We start from the raw sequence: 20,397 nt of genomic DNA on the forward strand, positions 1-20,397 counted from the left end.
TAGGTTAAGGCAAAGTTTTGAAACCCTAAACTAAAAGTTTAGACTTTATTTGGAAGGCACAGTGGAACCAAATTCATCACCCTTTTCCTAAAAATAATTCATCCTCGTAAGACAGGTTAATGTTAACAAGTCATGCAATGTAAGAGATGGGCTGGGTAAAAGAAATCATTGTGACAGAGAGGAAGCAAAGTCAAAAAAGGCAATGAGTAGAGGGAGAACAAAGGCTGTGTGAAAATGTAAAATTATTGCACGAGCAATGATAATCATCTATACACTAAGGAAAAGAATAAAAAATAATCTTTCCTTTTCAAACATCATTAATGGATAAAAAATATTCTCTGAAAATAACAGTTGATGGTTCTAATAACTACTACAATATGAACAATCTACATTTACTTTTATGAAACAGAGTTGTAATATTTTGCTTTGTAAAGGATTTAAAAATAGTTCTAATTCACCATTCCTTAAAAAATATCACACAATGATTATATTAACAGGATATAAGGAAGTGGAAGTGAGGCTCTAACATTTCAGAATTCTTTCAAATGCCTTATTTCATTTCATCCATATAACATAATCCTATGAGAAAGTAAAATATGCTCTTCTCTAACACATTTATGGAGGGTGAAAGTGAGTCCAAAATAAATTAGAGTGATTTGCTCATGGAAGAAGCAAGACAGTGGGCACTGACACTGGAATCCAGCTCAGTTAATTCCTACTCAAGCTTAGCCCTACAGCAAATAATAAGACTATACTAATATAGTTTCCACCACAAAGCAACTAAACTGAGATAGAGGTGGAGAATTAACGACAATCAGAATGGAAGATGTCAGTACTATGTGATTTTTGTTTTCACAGCATTGATTTTCTTTACATATACAATATAATCGGTCACTTCAGATATATGTTCAGATTCTCTAAACAATAGTTTAACTTATCAATGAATTCCACAATGACTTTGCTTAGCTCAATTAGAACGATCATTGATGTACACATGTGGATATCAATCAGTGATGCCAATCAATCAATAAACATTGGCTGAGTGTCTGTGACATGCTAAAATAAAATAGTACTCTTAATGGAGGAGAGTAAGCAGGATGCACTGAATGATTTAAAAAAAAAAAAGAAATAGTGATAGAAACAAATTAGCAATACAAGGCAGTATATGGTACTACACATGATACGATCTAAATTTTCCTAAATTCTGTAGGAAAAAGGAAGAAATGATGGCTGTGGATTTTAGTACGAAAGTCAAAAACCAGAGCAATAAAGTTCACTTCCACCGACAATAAAATAGACCATAAGCTTAATCTTTCCAACAAGTTTCCTTAAAGACCCATAATCAACAAATGAGAGAGAGCTACATTTCCCTCTCCCAATACTTTAAGCTCTCTAATTTCTCTTTCCCAGCTTGCTTGCTTCACCAAGGTCTTTATATTTTGCTATAATTGAGATTTTCTAACAGTGAAAAATAAATTGGGGTTACATCTATGAACGTACTCATAAATGGCTAAAAGAAGAGTGTGCTAGCTGCTTCGGATGTCAGGACTTAAATAACTCACTGCACTTTGCTGGGAGGAAACTCTTCACAATAAATTGATCTCTTGACATTTTAAATACATCTCATATAAACCATGCTGAAAAATCACAGAGACAACAGTTTTTATGGAGTTTTATTTTTGTTCGAGTAAACATTTTGGTGTTAACAAACTAAATACAGTTTTATATTTCAATAATAAAAATGAGAGCACAGAAGAATAAATTGGTCCAGGCTTCTGTGATACCCAGGAGTTAGTAACCTTTGTATATATGAACAGTGAAGTACAACATTCAGATAATTTCCAGCAGGACAATCTGAATGAGTTATGAGTGAGTCTGTGTGGGAGGTCAGGGGAAACGTTTCACACAGCTTGCCTGGTGATGACATGAGTCATGGTTCTGGGTAAATGATCAAATGTGCATACAGGAATTAGGAATTTTAGACAGTGATCACCCCCAGAACTTCTGATCCCCTCTGAAATGCTTTATTAAGCCCAAATCCCAGGGCTGGCTCTAAAGCTCTGCCTAACAATCCATTCGTTCAGCAATTTAGGACTGATATGGAAGCTTAGATTCTACATAAATCTAAATTAATCCCTAGCTGTAATCCCCAACTGGTTGATATACAACCTGGGAGTTTCAGCAAGTTGTTTAGTATTAGGAAGCCACACAAATCATAGTTTACCTGCCTGTCACCCTTCCTTCTCTCAACAGAGTTTTTTTACATATTGATTTTCAAGCTGCTTTGGATCAATGGGCGGCCCCCAAGCATGCAAGAAGCTTGATAGCATGGAGGTGCATGGAGCTGCTCCCTCACCACTGCAGACATGAAGCTGCTTTCTGATTCACTCAGCTCTTGTTTGAGTGCCCGTTTTCCCATGTTTTCACCAACTAACAACTGTTGTTGGTGTTTTTTTTTTTTCCTTGGGTAGGGGGTGTGTTTTGCGTGTTTATTTTAGTCTTTCTCTTTCATGTTAAAAGTGTTCAACAGAAGACTAACATCCTTGGAAGTCTCTAGTTAAGTGTGAAGTATTAAAATCTGATTGGATTTATGAGTGGCAAAATTTTGTGGAAATGTAGGTTTCCCCTGACCATTTCATTAGGGCTCCCAAATATCCATATATTTAGTGTTTTCCCTTGGACCGATTTGCTCAAGAAACAATGTTGCAATCATTCCTGTGGGATTATACCTGGCTTCCGTAATTCTGGAAGCTGAATGAAGGAAAGAGGCTGGGAATCTCACTGATCAGTATGTAGACTTTTCCTTAATCCCCTTTATTCACCTGCCTGCGTTTAGAGCCCCTTTGGCTCAATATCTCAGAAAAACAAACCTCTTATATACTACTAGAGTTCCTCCCCCCGTCCCCAAATCTACTTTTTTCTTACTACCCAGTTGGAAACTACATTTCCCAATTTCCCTTGCACTATGGTTCTGAGTGATTATTAGGTTCCCACAATTAGATTCAGTTGCCCGATTTGAGTGGCAGAAGTGAAATAGATTCTATTTTCCTTTGACAACTGACTATTAACACTGGCTATCAAGATTACAGTTTTACAGAAGGACCCAGTTTCTAGCTTCCTAAGTGTGAAGAAAGTGGCCCAGTATTGGTGGCTTTTTCAACTGACTGGAATACATATTTTGGCATCCATTTTTCAGCTTCCTGATATTCAAAGGCTGGTATGGCTGTGGCTCCAGAGGTGGGAGTTTCCCCGACTAGTCAGTTTTATAGTTTGGGTACATCATTTCAAGATATCCAGCTTGGAACCTGTTCTTTTATCCGTTCCATGGATTCTATAAGCATATCATTCCTTGCATTAAATCTTTCTGTTTAAAATATATGGAGTGGTTTCTACTTCTTGTATATTCTCTGGAGTTTCTCTAGTCATATGTTTAACCTTGTAGATTAATCCTCTAATTAGCTTTCTCTTTGTCTCTGTCTGTCTGTCTCTCTCTCCATGTGTGTGTATAATGCTATTTAGATTTAGAGCGAATATGTTTGCTTCTTATCTGTACCCTTTTCTGTAGGACCTGAGACTTCAGCTTTCTCTAATGTACTAAGCCAAATACCACTCATGTACACATTTTCCATCTGCATGTCTTCCATTAAGTTCTTTTTCATTCCTTGTATGTACATGCTGGAAGAGGTTTATACTTCTTTTATGGCTTTACTACCATTTCATTATTGTTTCGGAAGAGATTAATGATAAATTCAGGTGTTCCATCTGCTGGGTTAAATTAGAAGTTTCTGTTGTTGCTAATTATTCATCTGAATATCTTTTTGCCAAGGAATGTATTTGGACTAATTATAATGGAATTAGATACTATGTCTTAGAGTGTTGGGAAAGGATGACAGTTCTGAAAAATGAAAATGAAAAAATGAAGATTCCTTGTATTTTGTAAGTATTCTGTAGTTCCTGATTTTTTCCTATTCATTTTCTTCTTTCTACCTGAGTGGAAGAAAAGAAGAAACTGTGCTCTGTATTTCTGCTTTGTGCTTCACTGCTCCAAGATCTGATGCAGTTTGAAGATAGGCCCAGTGAAACTATAGTTATTGAGTCAGGTAGGCAGCATAAAATCCTCTGAAATTTAATGATTCATTCTCTGAAAATAACACTTAAGTCCAAATAAGGAAAGTAAGAATCGAGCTCACTGTGAAATAAAACAGAAGAAGGATCTCACCAAATTATTATGCTTTTTAAGGTTACAAACATTTTAAGTTGCAGATTTCATGGCAATTTTCTAAGATTGTTACTTTGCAGATTTTAAAATTCAGGCTAATGGATAAGTTATCAAAAAGGGATACTTTCCCTGTATGGTATCCTGAAAATTTTAAGGCAAGAAGCCTCAGAGACACTACTGTGACACCCCACCTCATTTCTTTCTGCAATCACCCTGAGTTAACAGTTAATAGCAAATCATACTTACTATGGATTTCATAGTCTGAATACTTAGTGTTTGCTAGAGCATGCACATTCTGACATGCATTTCCTGTTTGACTGCCAAAAGTAATGCTTGTTAAATTCTTGAATTTCAAAATGCTGAATAGCTAAAGATGATTCCACACGATTGGCTTCTGCAGACATTGTCAATTTTGACCTTTAATAGCCTAAAAACTCCCTTTAACAAACTAAATATCAATAGAATTTAAAATTCAAAATACTAAAAATTTTTATGTCTACAGGCAGAACTTAAAAAAGAGATGACAAATGAGGGATTATAAAAGATAACTATAATTAGTACTTATAAATTAAACAACTGCCTCACATTTTTTCACCACTCTGACCAAAACTCTTTCTTAAAAGCAAGTTCATCACTGTACTGATCTTTCTGTATAAAAGACAAGGGACAGAGTAGAAAGAAGAAAATATGCACATTTATTTTTTTAAATGGACAATCTTTCATTGATTTCATTACAAATTAAAAAAAAAATAAGACAAATCAATTTTGAAGAATTTAATGTTTTATATACTATGTATTCCTGAACCAATCAGAAGTAGAATTATCCTAGATAAGCTGTAAGGAGAGCGCAGACTTGTAATGGCTTAGTTCAAAAGAGGGCAAATCAGAAAAAAAAAGGCAAACATTTTTCCTTTTCTTCAAGAAAAATTTTACTGTTCTTTTTACCTCTTCTTGAACAATGTTTTACAGCAAACATTTCTTACAAATTCCTCTAACATGCTGTTTCTCAGAAATACTAATTTTTGCGGAGAGCAACTATGGTAAGGTAGTAAATAGGGACGAGACAAGCAAAGAGGTTGGTAGGTAAACTCTAAATCTGATCTCTTACATTTTAGGGTCCCGGTCCCATATAGGTGGGATTGGAACAAATTAGCTCAAGGCACTGTTTAAGTTATTTAAATTCTCTAGTTCTCTCAATTTCCTTATAGAAAAAGAAAGATTTTGATCTAATTTATTTCAAAGATTATTTACATCTCTAACGTTTAGTGGAGGTTGAGAATTTAGATACTAGTCAGATTATAGAGGGTCATAGAAAGCAACATGATCAAACATGTTAGTTTTAGATTTGCAAATCTGAAAAAGTCTTAAGTAAGATCTTCAGAGAAAACATTGCTGTGTTGGCCAGTATCATGAAAGCTGATTATAGAACAATTTTGTTGTAGTAATGGGTGACTAATGCACGAGCATCTTTGTACTTTAATTAGAGCCATGAAAAGGATTCTTAAACATAGTATTTAGAGCAGAAATTTCTCCTAGTGCAGTTACACACAAAAGAACAATGAGAAGAACTGACTGATAAAAGATTAATAATGTTTTAAATAAATATTTTATTTTGAAATAATTTCAGATTTACAAAAGTGCTGCAAAGGTACTATGTACAGTTGAGTTCCTCTAAATTCTTTACTTGTTTTTCCCTAATGTTAATATTTTTCATAACCCTAGTACATTTTTCAAAAATAAGAAATTAATAAAAGCATAATATTATTAACTAAATTATAGATTTTATTCAGATTTCACTGCTTTTCCACTGATGTCCTTTTCTGGTTCCAGAATTTGGTATAACATTTTTGGAAATAATCTAAACTTAATCATCTTTTTTTTCTAATTCATGAGGAGACAGAGGAAGAGATTATTCATGTGACTTCTCTAGGGCTGTAAACTAATTAGTGGCAGAACAGTAATGTGAATTTCAGTCTACAGATATCTTTTATTTGGTCATTCATTGATTTAATAATCCAGTAGCAGTTCTTAACACTTTCTGAATTATAGGCCACTATGGAAATCTAGTGAGAGCATTAGAAAAACTTCTTTCCAGAAAAGTACACGTATGAGTACACACACAAAGTGTGTCAGGAAACTCAAATACACTTACCCTAAGACTTACTTAAATGCTACGCAACATCCCATCCGCCAACAGCACCACTTTTACCCATGTTCTACCTTAGATTTCTGTATCAGATTTTACTTGAATTGGTTCCATAACCACAAAATGTCTAAAAATTACTTTTCTTCATGGCCTTTTAAGCTAAAATATGAACATCTAAAAAAATTCAGAAAGTGTCCTTTATCTTTTATAATTGCAAAATAAACACTGACCTCTAGATCACTTGAAATGATGCCATTTTTTAAAGAAGAAAAAGAAAAATGTGGGTCGGTTTTCCCCCTTGCATTAGATTATGCTTAATTATCTTAGTAACTAATTTTCACTTTACCATGATTCAAATAATGTAGAGAGTTTAGTCAAACTTGGCATTATTTATAAACATTGTTATTTGTGGCCAATAAATAGCTATTACTTATAATTCATAGAAATTCCTTTTTGTGTGAAATTAATGTGTCCTTATAAGAACTATTGACATGAGCCAGATTATAATCAACCAAACCATAAAAAAATCAATTATCAGACCCACTGTTTAATTTCCTATATATGAAATAAAAAATAACCATTGTTACACAGTACTATATATATATTTTTGCATTGATTCTGACAACTACTTTAAGCAATCAGACCTATATAAGTGAGCTAATAGGTAAGTACATACAATTTTTACTATAAAAATAACTGTAATATTATATTCTGATCCTAAAAGACCTCACTGTTATGATCTTAAATGTACTGGTAAATATATGGAATGATTGAGGTGGGATATTGTAAAGGTCAAAAAATTAGGCCAGATTTATTTTTAAAAATTAGGAAGGTTTATGATTTCCAATCCTTAGAATTATATTTTCTGGGGAAAATGCTACTTTGTGCAGCAAGGAGACAAAAGAAGAAAGAGCAAAATCAAAATGTCTAAATGAGTAAAATATCTCATTCAATTTTGCTAGATGTGACTTTTATTGGCACATTTAAAAGGGTAATATTAATGTTGCCATCTGTAACTGGAAAAACAGAAATATAACTCTTGAGGAATAGCTCAGGTTTTCCTCTTGGGAAAACTATGAAGTCATTTGTCTTTACTGATTATTTTTCTTTTGTAAAATATATTGCCTACTATTTTGGTGCTTCTATAAAGGATAAGATGATCAATAAAGTCACTTAAAAAGACTGATAGGACAGTCTTTTAATCAACCCAAATACTTTTTATTTTCTTTAAATAGCAAGTCACTTGTACAAATGAGCATTTTGATTTTTTAAAAATAGGAGGTTACAAGTAAACTACTAAACAGGAATTTCTCGAAGTTTGTTGGATATCTTTCCCCATATTAAGTATAGGAAGACAAGTATTTACCGTATAGTATCTCAGTCTTGTATATTGGCAAAAGAATAGAAGCAGATTTTCTAGCTAGTGTTTTTAACTAGAATTTATAACTTTTACATGCAAAGAAAAATATACCTAAGAAACTTCATGTTTCTTTTACTACTCCATGCATACCTCAATATACTAGAAAGATGTATTCCTCTAAATTGTCTATGAAGTAAAATTCTGAATAGCAAGCCTCTATTCCCAGCAACTTTTATTATTTGCATTAGACACAAAATGTTTTAGCCTCCCAGAAAGAAAACAATCTTCTGTTTAACTTGGAAGCCTCTATTTGCCATAGCTTTATTGTATACACTCGTGTTTAGATCCAGAGTTAGAGATACTGATATGGTCAGAAATTTGGAGACACCAAGTAATTATTTTAGGAAGAACATACCTCTTCTTTATTACCCTGAGTATGAGAACTCCAGGAAAGCAAAAGTGCAACCTGGGCATGTTTATATTTACAGAGACAGGAAAGGAGATTAGTGGACATTTGGTCCTGTCTAAAATGTCCATGGAAATATCTGGCCCATTGCAAAGGTCCTTGATATTTGGTCCTGTCAAGTAGTCCATAACACTTATTGATATTTTTTGTTTATAGGATTAATACATTAAAAAAACTGTCATGTTTTATTAGTCCAATAATTGTGTTGTGGCTGTTTTGCCAACAATAACCCTTCTTGCCTCTGTAGCCTAACTGGTAACTGCATATGGAGTCAAGTAGATGCATTGGCATGGACTAAATGTCTCTGAGGGTGTTTTGGAAAGGATCAAATGTCCTGCAAGGGGAAAGGAACAGAATCTCCCTTGCTTGCTCCCTATCACTCTCTTTACCATTCTCTAGCAGAGTCATTGTTAAAGACTTAATGTCTGTGTCCTTGCAAAATTCACTTGTGGAAACCCTACCCCTCAATATGAAGGTGTTAGAAGGTAGGGCCTTTGGGAACCAGTGAGAATTAGATGAAGTCATGAGGGGAGAGCACTCATGAACAGAATCAGTGCCCTTATCTGAGTCATGAGAGCACTTGTTTCCCCGCTCTTTTTCACTGTGTGAGGATACAAGAAGTCAGCCACTTGAAAGCTACAAAAGGTCTCTCACCAGAACCCGACCATGCTGGACCATGATCTTCGACATCTAGCCTCCACAATTGTGAGAGATATATTTCTGTCGTCTATAAGCCACCTAGTCTATGGTACCTTGTTAGAGCAGCACGAAATGACTAGTTCAGTCTTGTAGCAGGTTTGTCCTTTCAGGAATCTATATCTTTAGTTTCCAGAGCACTCATCTTGCAAAAGTCCTTTTCTTCCAAAGATTTTTTTTTACATAATTGATACATTAAAAAGAAAAAGTATGCTTAACTCACAGGCTTGTTTTGCTTTTCTCATTTTATAGTTGATCTACTTCTGGACTTTTCAGAATGCCTATTTTTCATTCACTGTGAAAGGCCCATCTTCTGTTAAAACTAAGTTGTCTTTTAAGAGCTGCTATATAAACAGTTCACCATATCGGGAGATATACAGTGGAGCAGGATAGGGTAGTGGTTAAAGTGCAAAGATGAGCTAGTATAAGTAGGATTGGGACTATGGTTCTAGGCAGATCTAGTCCTTCGATTTTCCCCTTCTAGGTGGAATAATGCCCCCACACTCGAAAAAATATGTCTATTTCAGAATCCCTGGAACCTGTTAGCAAAGATGTATTAAGGTGCAGATGCAATAAATGTTGCTAATCAGCTGACTTTAAAATAGGGAAATTATCCTGGATTGTACAATGGACCTGGTGTAATCACAGGGTCCTTAAAAGTAGAAGAGAATGGCAGAAGACAAGAATCAGAAATAGACATGACAATGAAAGTAGTGTCAGAGGGGTGCAATATTATTGGCTTTGTAATGGAGGAAGGAAGTCATGAGCCAAGGAAAACAGGTGTTCTCTAAAAGCTGGAAAAGGCAAGAAAACAGATTATCTCCTAGAACTTCCAGGAAAGAATGCAGCCCTGATGACACCTCGATTTTAGTCCAGTGAAACCCATTAAGACTTCTAGCCCAAGAAACTGTAAGATAATAAATTTGTGTCATTTAAGTCACAAAGTTTGTGGTAATCTAATTAGCATATATGTAATTATGTACCTTCACTTAAATTTGGGGATTTTTTTTTTTGCATTTGAGATTTATTTTCTTTCAACCTTAAATATTACATACATACACCAAAAATTATATAGCTGCGATGTGCTAAACAGCATCCTCTTAACCTGGAGCTTATCAAAAGCTTAGAAAACTTGTAAACCTCTGGGCCTGTCTGCGAGGGCAGGGACGCCACTCAGGCGACCTCTCTGATCAAGCCTGCAGTTTTGTAAGCTAAGGGCTGACAGAAGGCCCGGTGTTCATGGGAGAGAGGGCTGGCTCGCCTTGTGCAGTGAGCTACAGGCCACCTCCCAGCGTTGGCATTTCATAGTGGGAGGGGTGAAGTTCCTGGAGAGGCCCTAGCACTTGCCCAGGCCTTGGGTGTGTTGCTGCTCCTGCCTCCTTGGGTCCTGGGACCTGACCGAGCAGCGGGCAGACACTGGCATCAGGTCAATTTGGCTTCGAGAAAATAGTTTTATCACATGATTATTATTTAGTCATCCATAAGATGCCTTTGCAAATAAAAATTTGTAGAAATAAGCTGCTTACTAGCTCAGTACTGAGTGATAGCTCAAAATGCCTTTGCTCAAACTACCAAACCCACTGTTTCTTTGGGATTGCCAGATGAGGTCTGTAATTCAACTATCACACATCATTCAACATGGCTAAACTTATAAAATACAAGACTCAGTTCAGGAATAAGATAGTCTATTCCTTCATGGAAAGAACAGAATGAAGCAATAAATGAATGTCTAGTATATTCCAAGTATTAGGAACTTTATAAACATATTTAATCCTGACAATACTCTTCTGAAATAGGTACCAATTTTAAAAATGAGAAAACTAAGCCCAAAGAAATTAAGTGGCTAAACTTCACAGACAATAAGTTTTAAAGCCTGGATTCCAACCTTGGCACTCTGATCCTGGAGTTTGTGTACTTAGACACTACCCTATCTTGCTCCATTGTACATCCCCTGATATAGTGAGCTGCTTATACAGCAGTGCTTAGAAGGCAAGCTGGTTTTAACAGAAGAAGGGGCCTTTTTAGTGAATGAAAAAGACATTCTGAAAAGTCCAGAAGTAGATCAACTATAAATTGAGAAAAGCAAAAATGTTCAAAGTTTGAGGAAAATTTCACATCAACGTAATTAAAAAGTCTTTTTGCATTTTTAATTTGCAAGTAGCAAGGAAATCTAATTAATGATTTTCTCAGGCAAATCATTAAATTATTCATGCCATTTCCAAGTTTGCTGAAACTGTCCTTAATATAAGCAAGTATTTTAGTTTCACAGATCAGTAGCTTGATATTAAAAGACAATTGTCTATAATGTGTGCATTATTTTAAAATTTGTATGAGTGGGAACAAAGATGGGTAAACATCACATTTATTAAAGTCAAACTCAAAAAATTCAAAACTCATTAAAGATTTCTGTTTGTCCAGAAATAAAACTAGCAATAAAGTGATCTAGGAGAAGAGGAAATGGTCCTTAGGCATTACTGCATGCAATAAGATGACTCACACACTAAATCTAAATAAATGAAGATCATCATATAAAAGTTATGGCCCTGATTTTAAAATAGTTCCCTATGTCAAAATGAATTTTGAGAAAACAATATCTGATCATTTCAACTCTAATATGAAATGGAAAGTAACCTAACTTATGTAATTACAGGTAAGTAATGTTCATGGAAACACTTTGTAATAATTAAATAGAAAAAAGAAACATAAGTGTTCATCAATAGAGGAATAGATGGATAAAAATTAAAATATAGTGTAGTCATACAATGGAATGTTGTATAGTAATTAAAATGCTGAACTAAAGATATATGTCTCAACATGGATAGATCTTAAAATATGAAATTAAAAAAAATAGAGAAAGATGCATACAGTGAAAAACCATGTACACAAATTAAAACATGTAAAGTAAAACTGCATACTTTATGAATATATATGAGAAATTTAATGTATAAAATAATTGACTTTTAAACACACCAATTCATGAGGGTATTTGTCATAAGAAAGTGAGGAACATTTTTTTGATTAAATAATAACTGAAGCAAATATAATAAAGTGTTAAACTCCAGTGATGGGATTTTGATGGGAATTGCATTAAATCTGTATAATGCTTTAGGTAATATGGTCATTTTAACTATGTTGATTCTTCCAATCCATCAAAATCTCATCGACATTTTTTAAAGAAATAGAACAGAAAATCATCAGGTTTGTATGGAAGCACAAAAGACCCCGAATTGCCAAAGCCATCCTGAGAAAAAAGAATGCGGCTGGAGGCATCACTCTGCCTGACTTCAAATTATACTACAAAGTGACAGTAATCAAAATGGCATGGTATTGGCAGAAAAACAGACACACAAATCAATAGAACAGAATCGAGAGTCCAGAAGCAAACCCATATTTACATGGGGAAATAATTTTCAACAAAAAAGCCAAAAATATATAGTGGAGAGAGGAAAGCTTCTTCAATAAATGGTGCTGGGAAAACTGGAAAGTCACCTGCAAAAGAATGAAACTAGAGTGTTGTCTATCACCACACACCAAAATTAACTCAAAATGGATTAAGAACCTGAATATAAGACCTGAAACAATAAGATGCATAGAAGAAAGCATAGGAACTAAACTCAAGGACCTTGGACTTAAAGAGGATTTTATGAATTTGACCTCAAAAGCTAGGAAAATAAAAGTAAAATAAATGAAGGGGACTACATCAAACTAAAAAGCTGTTCAGCAAAAGAAACCATAAACAAGGTAAAGAGACAACCATCGAATGGGAAAATATATTTGCAAGCAACACCTCTGATAAAGGCCTAATATCCAAAATATACAAAGAACACATACAACTCAATAACAACAAAAAAACAAACGATCCAATCAAAAAATGGACAGAGGACCTGAACAGACACTTCTCTCTAGAGGACATACAAATGGCCAACAAGTATTTGAAAAGATGCTTAACATTGCTAGCTATAGGGAAATGCAAATCAAAACCACAATGAGATACGATCTCACACCTGTTAGAATAGCTATAATCAACAGGACAAGTAATAACAAATGCTGGAGAGGATGCAGAGAAAAAGAAACCGTCGTATACTGCTGATGGGACTGCAAATTGGTATGGCCACTTTGGAAAACAGTATGGAGGTTCCTCAAAAAGCTAAGAATGGATCTACCATATGATCCAGCAATCCCTCTACCATATGATCCAGCAATCCCTCTACTGAGTATTTACTCCAAAGACTTGAAAACCCTTATCCAAAAAGATATTTGCACACCGATGGATGTTCATAGCAGCATTATTCACAGCGGCCAGGACATAGAAGCAACTGAAGTGTCCTACAATAGATGATTAGATAAAGAAGCTGTGGTACATATATACAGTGGAATATTACTCAGTCATCAGAGATGAAATATTGCCATTTGTGGATGGACCTCGAGATGATCATGCTAAGTGAAATAAGCCAGACTGAAAAAGTTGAAAATCACATGATATCACTTATATGTGGGATATAAACCTAGAAGCAACAAATGAACAGGCTAACCAGAGACTCATGGACATGGACTATAGTCTAGTGGTTACCAGAGGACTATAGAGTAGTGGTTACTAGTGGGGTCGGGGAGGAGGGCGGAGGTAGATGGGGTAAAGGGGATCAAATATATGGTAGCTGAAGGAAACTGGACTTTGGGTGGTAAACACACAATAGAATATACAGATGTCAAATTTTAATGTATACCTGAAAATTATATAATTGTATTAACCAATGTTACCCCAATAAACTTAATTTTTTAAAAATAATAAATAAATAAACAAATAAATAAATGGAAAGAAAAAAGAAAAAGAAAACTCCAGTGATGGGCTCATGGGTATTATATTAATTCTTTTAATTTTTAGTACTTCAAATTATTTATAAAATTGTTCTCTTTTAATCAACTATTTAAATATTTTAGGAGAAATATATTTGGAATAAATTATTCAGAAAGTTATTTCAATTTATTATAATATCCAAATAATTCACTCTCTCAAAGTTTAACAATCACATAGTCTTACTAAAACTAAATTGAATACAAACCTCTCTGAAGATTTCAAGATCACCAGACAATACTGGACATTTTACAGGAAAGAAAACTGAAAATTTCGAGCTCTTGTGAGCTTAACACTCAATTTCATTTCACATATTCTTATTTGCTCTAAGAGAGTGCAATTTTGTCTCCTAACAGGATGTCCCTCAGAAGTCAATCCTGGCATTTCACTCTAAGTGTCCTAGAAAGGGGAGTGTATTCTATACTTGTGGGTTCATAAATTACCTGTGCAGCTTGGAATGCAACAATTATACGTGGCTGAAGTGTCTATAGTGGGTAAATAAAATCAACAGAAAGTACTTAGACACCAAACTTATCCAAAATCTGAAAACCCACTCACACTGAGATTAATAACTAAATTTGATTTTCTAGAAACCTGCCAGGAGCCAAGGTGTTTTTAATGGCATCCTAGACTAAAATCGATGTCCAAAGGTCATTGAATCCAACCACTTTTCTGAAGCAAGGGAAGACAAGTTGAAATAACAAATGTTGGGACTTTAGGGTTTTAGTAGTCCGCTTCCATGAAGATAATGGGGATAAGATTATCTACTCTCAGTCACTGGATTGCTTCCCCTCCCCATCTCCTAATCTGTTTTCCTTTCTACAACCCTAGTGATTTTTTTTAAAGCACGAATCTGGTCTAGTCACTCCTCCACTTAAAAGTCTTCAATATCCTTCATTGTTCTTAGAGTTAGGTTGAAATCCCTTAACTTGACTTAGCAGCTTTGGCTGATCTGACTTCAGTTTATTTCTCCATCCTCATTTGAGCCCATTCCTTCATATGCTCTATTTTAATTGTTCACTTGGTGCTTCAACCATCTAGTCTGTGGTCTCCATGAGGGCAGAGATCGTATTTATTCTATTCATCATTGTTACATTAGTGCTTATCATAGTGTTTGGAATATAGTAGGTACTCAATAAGTATTTGTTGAAGAAGGGAAGGAGGGAGGAACACAGGGAGAGGGAAGAATAAAGTTATTTTGAGGATAGATGAAATGAAAAAATATGTTTATAAAATATTAGTAGGAATTATATGATTCGAAGCTAATCAGAGAAACTATCTTTTAGAAAATACATGGCAGCTCAATGTGTCTATCTTTGCTTCTATTGTTTGGGGAATCTAGGGCAGACTATAACAAAACACAATGTTTCAGTGCTTGCAGTGGTTGAAATGATTCGGTCCTTCAGACCTATTGATCAGGGATCATCACAAATTTAATTAATGTGAAAAAATTATGAAAACTCAGAGACAGCACCAAAATGCACAGACCCTGTGTGGCTTGCGAGGTTTCCTTTATTGGTCTCATGTAAACAAAGCCAGCTGCAGCTACAATGACTAAGCTCAGGGCACGGACTTCTCATTCAGTGGATTCATTCTTTCTACATCATTTTTAAAAACTGAGTTTCCACAGCAGCTGTAAAGCTATACTAAGTTACACAAACATGAAAAGTAAGTATAAGCATCATGATGGAAAAAAATCATAGCCATGATAAGAGGCTTTAGTTGAAGTGGTAGAGCTTCAGAACTGTTTTCTCAACTCGTGGTCTAGAACACAAAGTATCAGAATCACTCTCTCAACCTCTCTGATGCAGAGAGCTTGCCAACGTTCAACTTAATATGGAAATTATTGTCAGATCACTGATATTATGCCCAGAATTGTGTTAGGAAATTGGGAGAAAATTAAGAGGTAAGCCTTATTCAAATACCCTAAAAATGACCCGTAGTTCTTAAGCAATTTTCTCTTGATTTGATATTTGTAATTTCAGTCCCCTTTCTCATCTGCTCTTCGGGAATCTGAAAATACTTGTCTTTCATCTAAAATACTTTAACTTTCCTCTATATAGATGTGATATCAAAAGTTTCAAAGTATTCACATTTTGTTTGTTATTATAATCAATTTTTGTTATCTATATATTTAAGTTTTCTGCTTGAGGATGTTTTTGTAGCCATGTTAATTAAAAAATGTCGCTGGTCACTATTTATACCTTACAGTTTTACAATATGATTTCTAAGTCATATATATCATGGTACTAATGAAAGAGCTTGCTTATTTCACTTAGCATAATACCCTCTAGGTTCATCTACGTTGTTGCAAATGTTAAGATTTCACTCTTTTTTTTATGGCCGAGTAATATTCCATTGTATTTATATGTACATCTTTATCCAATAGTCCATTGATGGGCACTTAGGTCACTTCCACATTTTGGTTAATGTAAATAATGCTATGGAGACTGGATAAAAAAGGTGAAGTTACAAAATAGTCAAGGGGACGTAAAGTACAGCATAGGGAATATAGTCAATAATAATTGTAATAACTAGGTATGGTGCCAGGTGGGCAAAAGACTTATTGGGGGATATTACTTTGTAAATTATATAAATATCTAACCACTATGCTGTATACCTAACACTAATGTAAAATAATATTAATGGATAAAAAGAGTAAATAAAGAGCTTGCACAACAATGTTTAGCATAAAATCAAAGTCTAACAGGGAGGAGATAGTCATTCTATTTTCTTATTTTAGAGAGGTCCATCTTACTAATGCATTTACTTATTAATTCAACAAATATTTATACAGTATTTATGATGTGCTAAACATTTTTGTAAGTTCTGGGGATATAGTGATGAGCCAAATAGACATGATCTCTGCCCATGTGAAACTTAATATCTCGTGGGCAAGATGACATCTACCAAGCACGTGATAAAAATGAGTTCTGCTCTCAAAAATGTATAGATTTGTCAAATATGATAAATAGAATTGTAAGTTTTACTCTGCACCCAGTATATATTTCACTTAAGGGAATCCTTATTCATTATTAAAGCAACAACAACAAACAAACAAACAAAATCCCAGACAAACTGCCTTCTCTATGTCATTCTTTTTATTTTTTATAAACATTGAGGAATATTTTTAACATATTAGGATTCCTAGTGTAATGCAGACCCTTAAAATGTACTCTCCTGTATTTTAAACAGGTATATTTCAGAATAACAGAGACTGTGGGAAATGACAAACCTTTATTTACAACTCAGTCAAGTCAGGTTTTCATGCACTCTCAGGATGCAAATAAAAGTTTGTGTTACAAATTGCTATCTTTCAGACTGGGTGGATCTACTCATATTATCTTAGAGTGACAGGATCGAAAAAGGTCTTACAAATTACAGGATATTAGCTCAAGGCATTGCCAAAGACAGGAGAAGGAGACAAGAGAGCACTTACTGGTAAGTGGTTGGGCTGACATTGATGCGCCGAGGGTGGCTTCCTGATTCGAATTTGCTTGCTAGTGTGACATTATTTCCAAACAGGCAATATCGTGGCATTCTTACCCCAACAACTCCAGCCAGCACGGAGCCCGAGTGAATGCCTATCCTCATCTAAAATAAAAAAATAGAAAAAAATTATATATTTACATTTTCACTTGATATGCAATTATTCGCATGAGAGGTACTGCCGATTATGTAAACGGTTAAATTAGCCCAATATCTGGATGAACATGGACGTTGAATGTAAACAGTTAAATTAGCCCAATATCTGGATGAACATGGACGTTGAATGAATAGATTTATTATAGAACAAAAATTCATTTAATATGCTATACAAATCTGGTCATGTTACAAGTTAAATTGTTTCATTTGCACATAATATGCTCTGATACATAGAAAATGTATTATTCTCCTTCCCGTTATTTATTCTCACATAAAACTCTAAATTTCCCTTCATAGCATTAAATACAATTATAAATTAAATATCTACATTTTGTTTATTTTGCTTAAATTTGGGGTTTCCCCATGAGAGAATAATCTATATCTATTTCCTTACTGCTGAATATTCAGCACTTAGTTCTGTACCAAGAGCAAAGAAGGCACTAAATAGTAAGTGATGAATATTGAATAAATTTCCTAAATTCCCCAACATCCATAAAAATGGAGGTATAGGAAATTCAACCCTTGAGTCTGTTGAGAAGAATCATTTGAAAACCTCGAAGAGTAAAATACATGCTGTATATTTTACTCTCTGAGAATTCGATAAATATTAATCTGGTCTGTGCCCTGAAGGAGCCCTCAATGTGTAGTGATATACACTTAAATAGTAATGTACACTTAAATAGTAAATTACTTAAATAGCAATATACACTTAGATGATGGTAATAAAGTTGTATTCACATAATCTACACCAAAATAACTGAATCTAATGGTGACTAAGTAGAAGATGATATTCTCATTTCTAGGAGTGTGGGTAACTCTGGGAGAGGGGAAGGAGTAATGACCCCTAAATGCTATCACCGATATAGTTGTGAGGATAAAAAGTCACTCTTAGACTAACCCTTGTCATAGGACTGGAGACTTGTGCACGTATCAACCCATAATAAGACAGGTTGCAACCAATGTGATCTAGCTGCAGTTCCTAATAACCTCTTCATCTACTCTTAAAAAACCGACTTTAAAATTTATTTGGAAATTCAGTATGCTAGGAAGAGCCATGATACATTTGAGAAAGAAGAAAGAAGTTGAAATATTTGCCCTATGAGGTATCAAGTCTTTGTATAAACATATCCAATTTACAGATGATATAATACTAATACACAAAGACATGGACTACTAGAAAAAATAACCCAGAAAGACTTCCATGCATATATAGGTGATTGATAAATGACAGAGTTGGAATTCTGCTTAGTGTAAAAAGGGTGGTATTTCCATTAGTGTGTTCTGGATCAACTGTGTCTTCATGTGAAAAAAAATCCAAGTAGAGTAAAGACCTTAATATAGAAGGTACAACTTTACAGCTTTAAAAATAATTGTTTTAATTAAGATAAAGTTCAATCTGCAGTATCAGTAAAGCCCTAAAATATAAACACCTAAATACCATAGATTTTTATTAGTCTCTTGTTTTTGAGGTTTGTTCAGTCTCATGGATCTGTGGGTTTTATAGTTTTCATCAGGTTGGGAAAATTCTAGGCATTATTTCTTCAACTATTTTTTCTATCCACCCGCCTCTCCCAGAGACTCCAATTACATGTGTATTAGGATGCTTGAAGTAGTTTCACGGTTCGCTGATGATCTGTTTACTTTTTTATCTGTTTATTTTGGATAAATTCTACTACAATGTCTTCAAATTTACTAATCTTTTCTTTTGTAATGTCTAATCTTTTGTTAATCTAGTATATTTTTCATCTCAGACATTGTAATTTTCTCCTCTAGAAGTTCAATTTGGAATTTCTTTTTATCTTCAGGTATCAAATTAGCTTTCGAATATTTGGAATACAGTTTAAATAACTATTTTAATACTCTTATCTGCTAATTCTAACACCTGTTTCAGTTCTGTGTCAGTTTTGATTGATCTATTTTTCTCATCATTATGAGTTATATTTTTCAGTTTTTCTGTATGGCTAGTAATTCTTGGTTGAATGTTAGATATCATGTTTTTGACTGCTTATTGCTGGATATTTTTATATTCTTATACATATTCCGGATCTTTAGCCTACAATAGACTTGCTTCCGATTAAAAGACACACACAGACTAAAAGGAAGGGAATGGAAAAAGATATTGCTTTAATGGACCTAGAGGATATTGCACTGAATGAAATGGGTCAGATAGAGAAAGACAAATATTCCGTGATTTTACATACATGTGGAATCTAAAAAACAAAATCAACAACAACAAAAACAAAAGTGGGAATAAATTCATAGATACAGAGAATATTTAGAGGGATACTAGATAAGAGGGCAGTTGGTGGGGGGGACAAAAAAGGGCAAAGGGATTAAGAGGTACAAATGGATAGTTGCAGAATAGACATGGAGATGTAGAGTGTAGCATGGGGAAGATGGTTAATAATGTAATAAATATGTAAGGGGGAAGAAGGGTACTAGATTTAGTGGGGTGATCATTTTGTGAGTTATGTGGATCTCTGATCACTATGTGCTATACAATGTACACTGGAATATTACTATATGCCAACTATAATTGAAAAAAAATTCATTGAATTGTACAATGTAAATACAAGCAACTAATTGTCTATTATATTTCAATAAAGACAGAAAAAAATGCTGAGAATATTCTGGAGCTTTGTCTTGAGATGCAGTCAAGTTACTTGGAAACAATTTTTTCCTTTCAAGTCTTGCTTTTTAAGATTTCTTAGCCAGTGGCTTGAGCAGTGTTTCAGGTAGGGCTAAATATTCCCCACTACTGAGGTAAGAACCCTCTAAGTATGGTACCCGGAGCCCATGATTTATGAGTTTTCCAGTCTTTCTGATGGGAATAGACATTTTTTTCAAGTCTTGTCTAAATACCAAAAACTTTTTTCTCTAATCCTTTCAGACTTTTCCCCCACTGAGCTCAGGTAGTTTTCTAACATACAAACAATAACAGTACTTTGCAGAACATATAGGAGGCCCCTGAAGAGAACTCTGGTGGTGTTTGTGTAATTCTCTCCTCACTGGT

The 20,397-nt window shown here is 34.3% G+C and overlaps 1 protein-coding gene and 1 long non-coding RNA gene across 4 annotated transcripts in view; one reads left to right on the forward strand and one right to left on the reverse strand.

The window, feature by feature from the left end:
* The window catches only part of LOC120599655 (uncharacterized), a 461,597-nt gene that overhangs the window by 376,701 nt on the left and 64,499 nt on the right, over nucleotides 1-20,397 (forward strand). The window contains exon 5 of one of the 2 annotated variants that reach the window (XR_005651961.1): nucleotides 17,060-17,360. The exons of the other annotated variant lie outside the window; for it this stretch is intronic. This is a non-coding gene — a long non-coding RNA (uncharacterized LOC120599655). Of the gene's footprint in view, nucleotides 1-17,059; nucleotides 17,361-20,397 lie in introns of those variants that run through there. 2 annotated transcript variants of the gene reach the window in all.
* The window catches only part of GUCY1A2 (guanylate cyclase 1 soluble subunit alpha 2), a 261,485-nt gene that overhangs the window by 15,380 nt on the left and 225,708 nt on the right, over nucleotides 1-20,397 (reverse strand). For both annotated transcript variants that reach the window (XM_039858727.1, XM_039858726.1), the window contains one exon: nucleotides 17,179-17,333. In XM_039858727.1, the coding sequence (XP_039714661.1) occupies nucleotides 17,179-17,333 (155 nt within the window). The remainder of the gene's footprint in view (nucleotides 1-17,178; nucleotides 17,334-20,397) is intronic.

This window comes from Pteropus medius, unplaced genomic scaffold, assembly GCF_902729225.1.
Source record: "Pteropus medius unplaced genomic scaffold, Ma_sr-lr_union100, whole genome shotgun sequence".
Lineage (NCBI taxonomy): Eukaryota > Metazoa > Chordata > Mammalia > Chiroptera > Pteropodidae > Pteropus > Pteropus medius.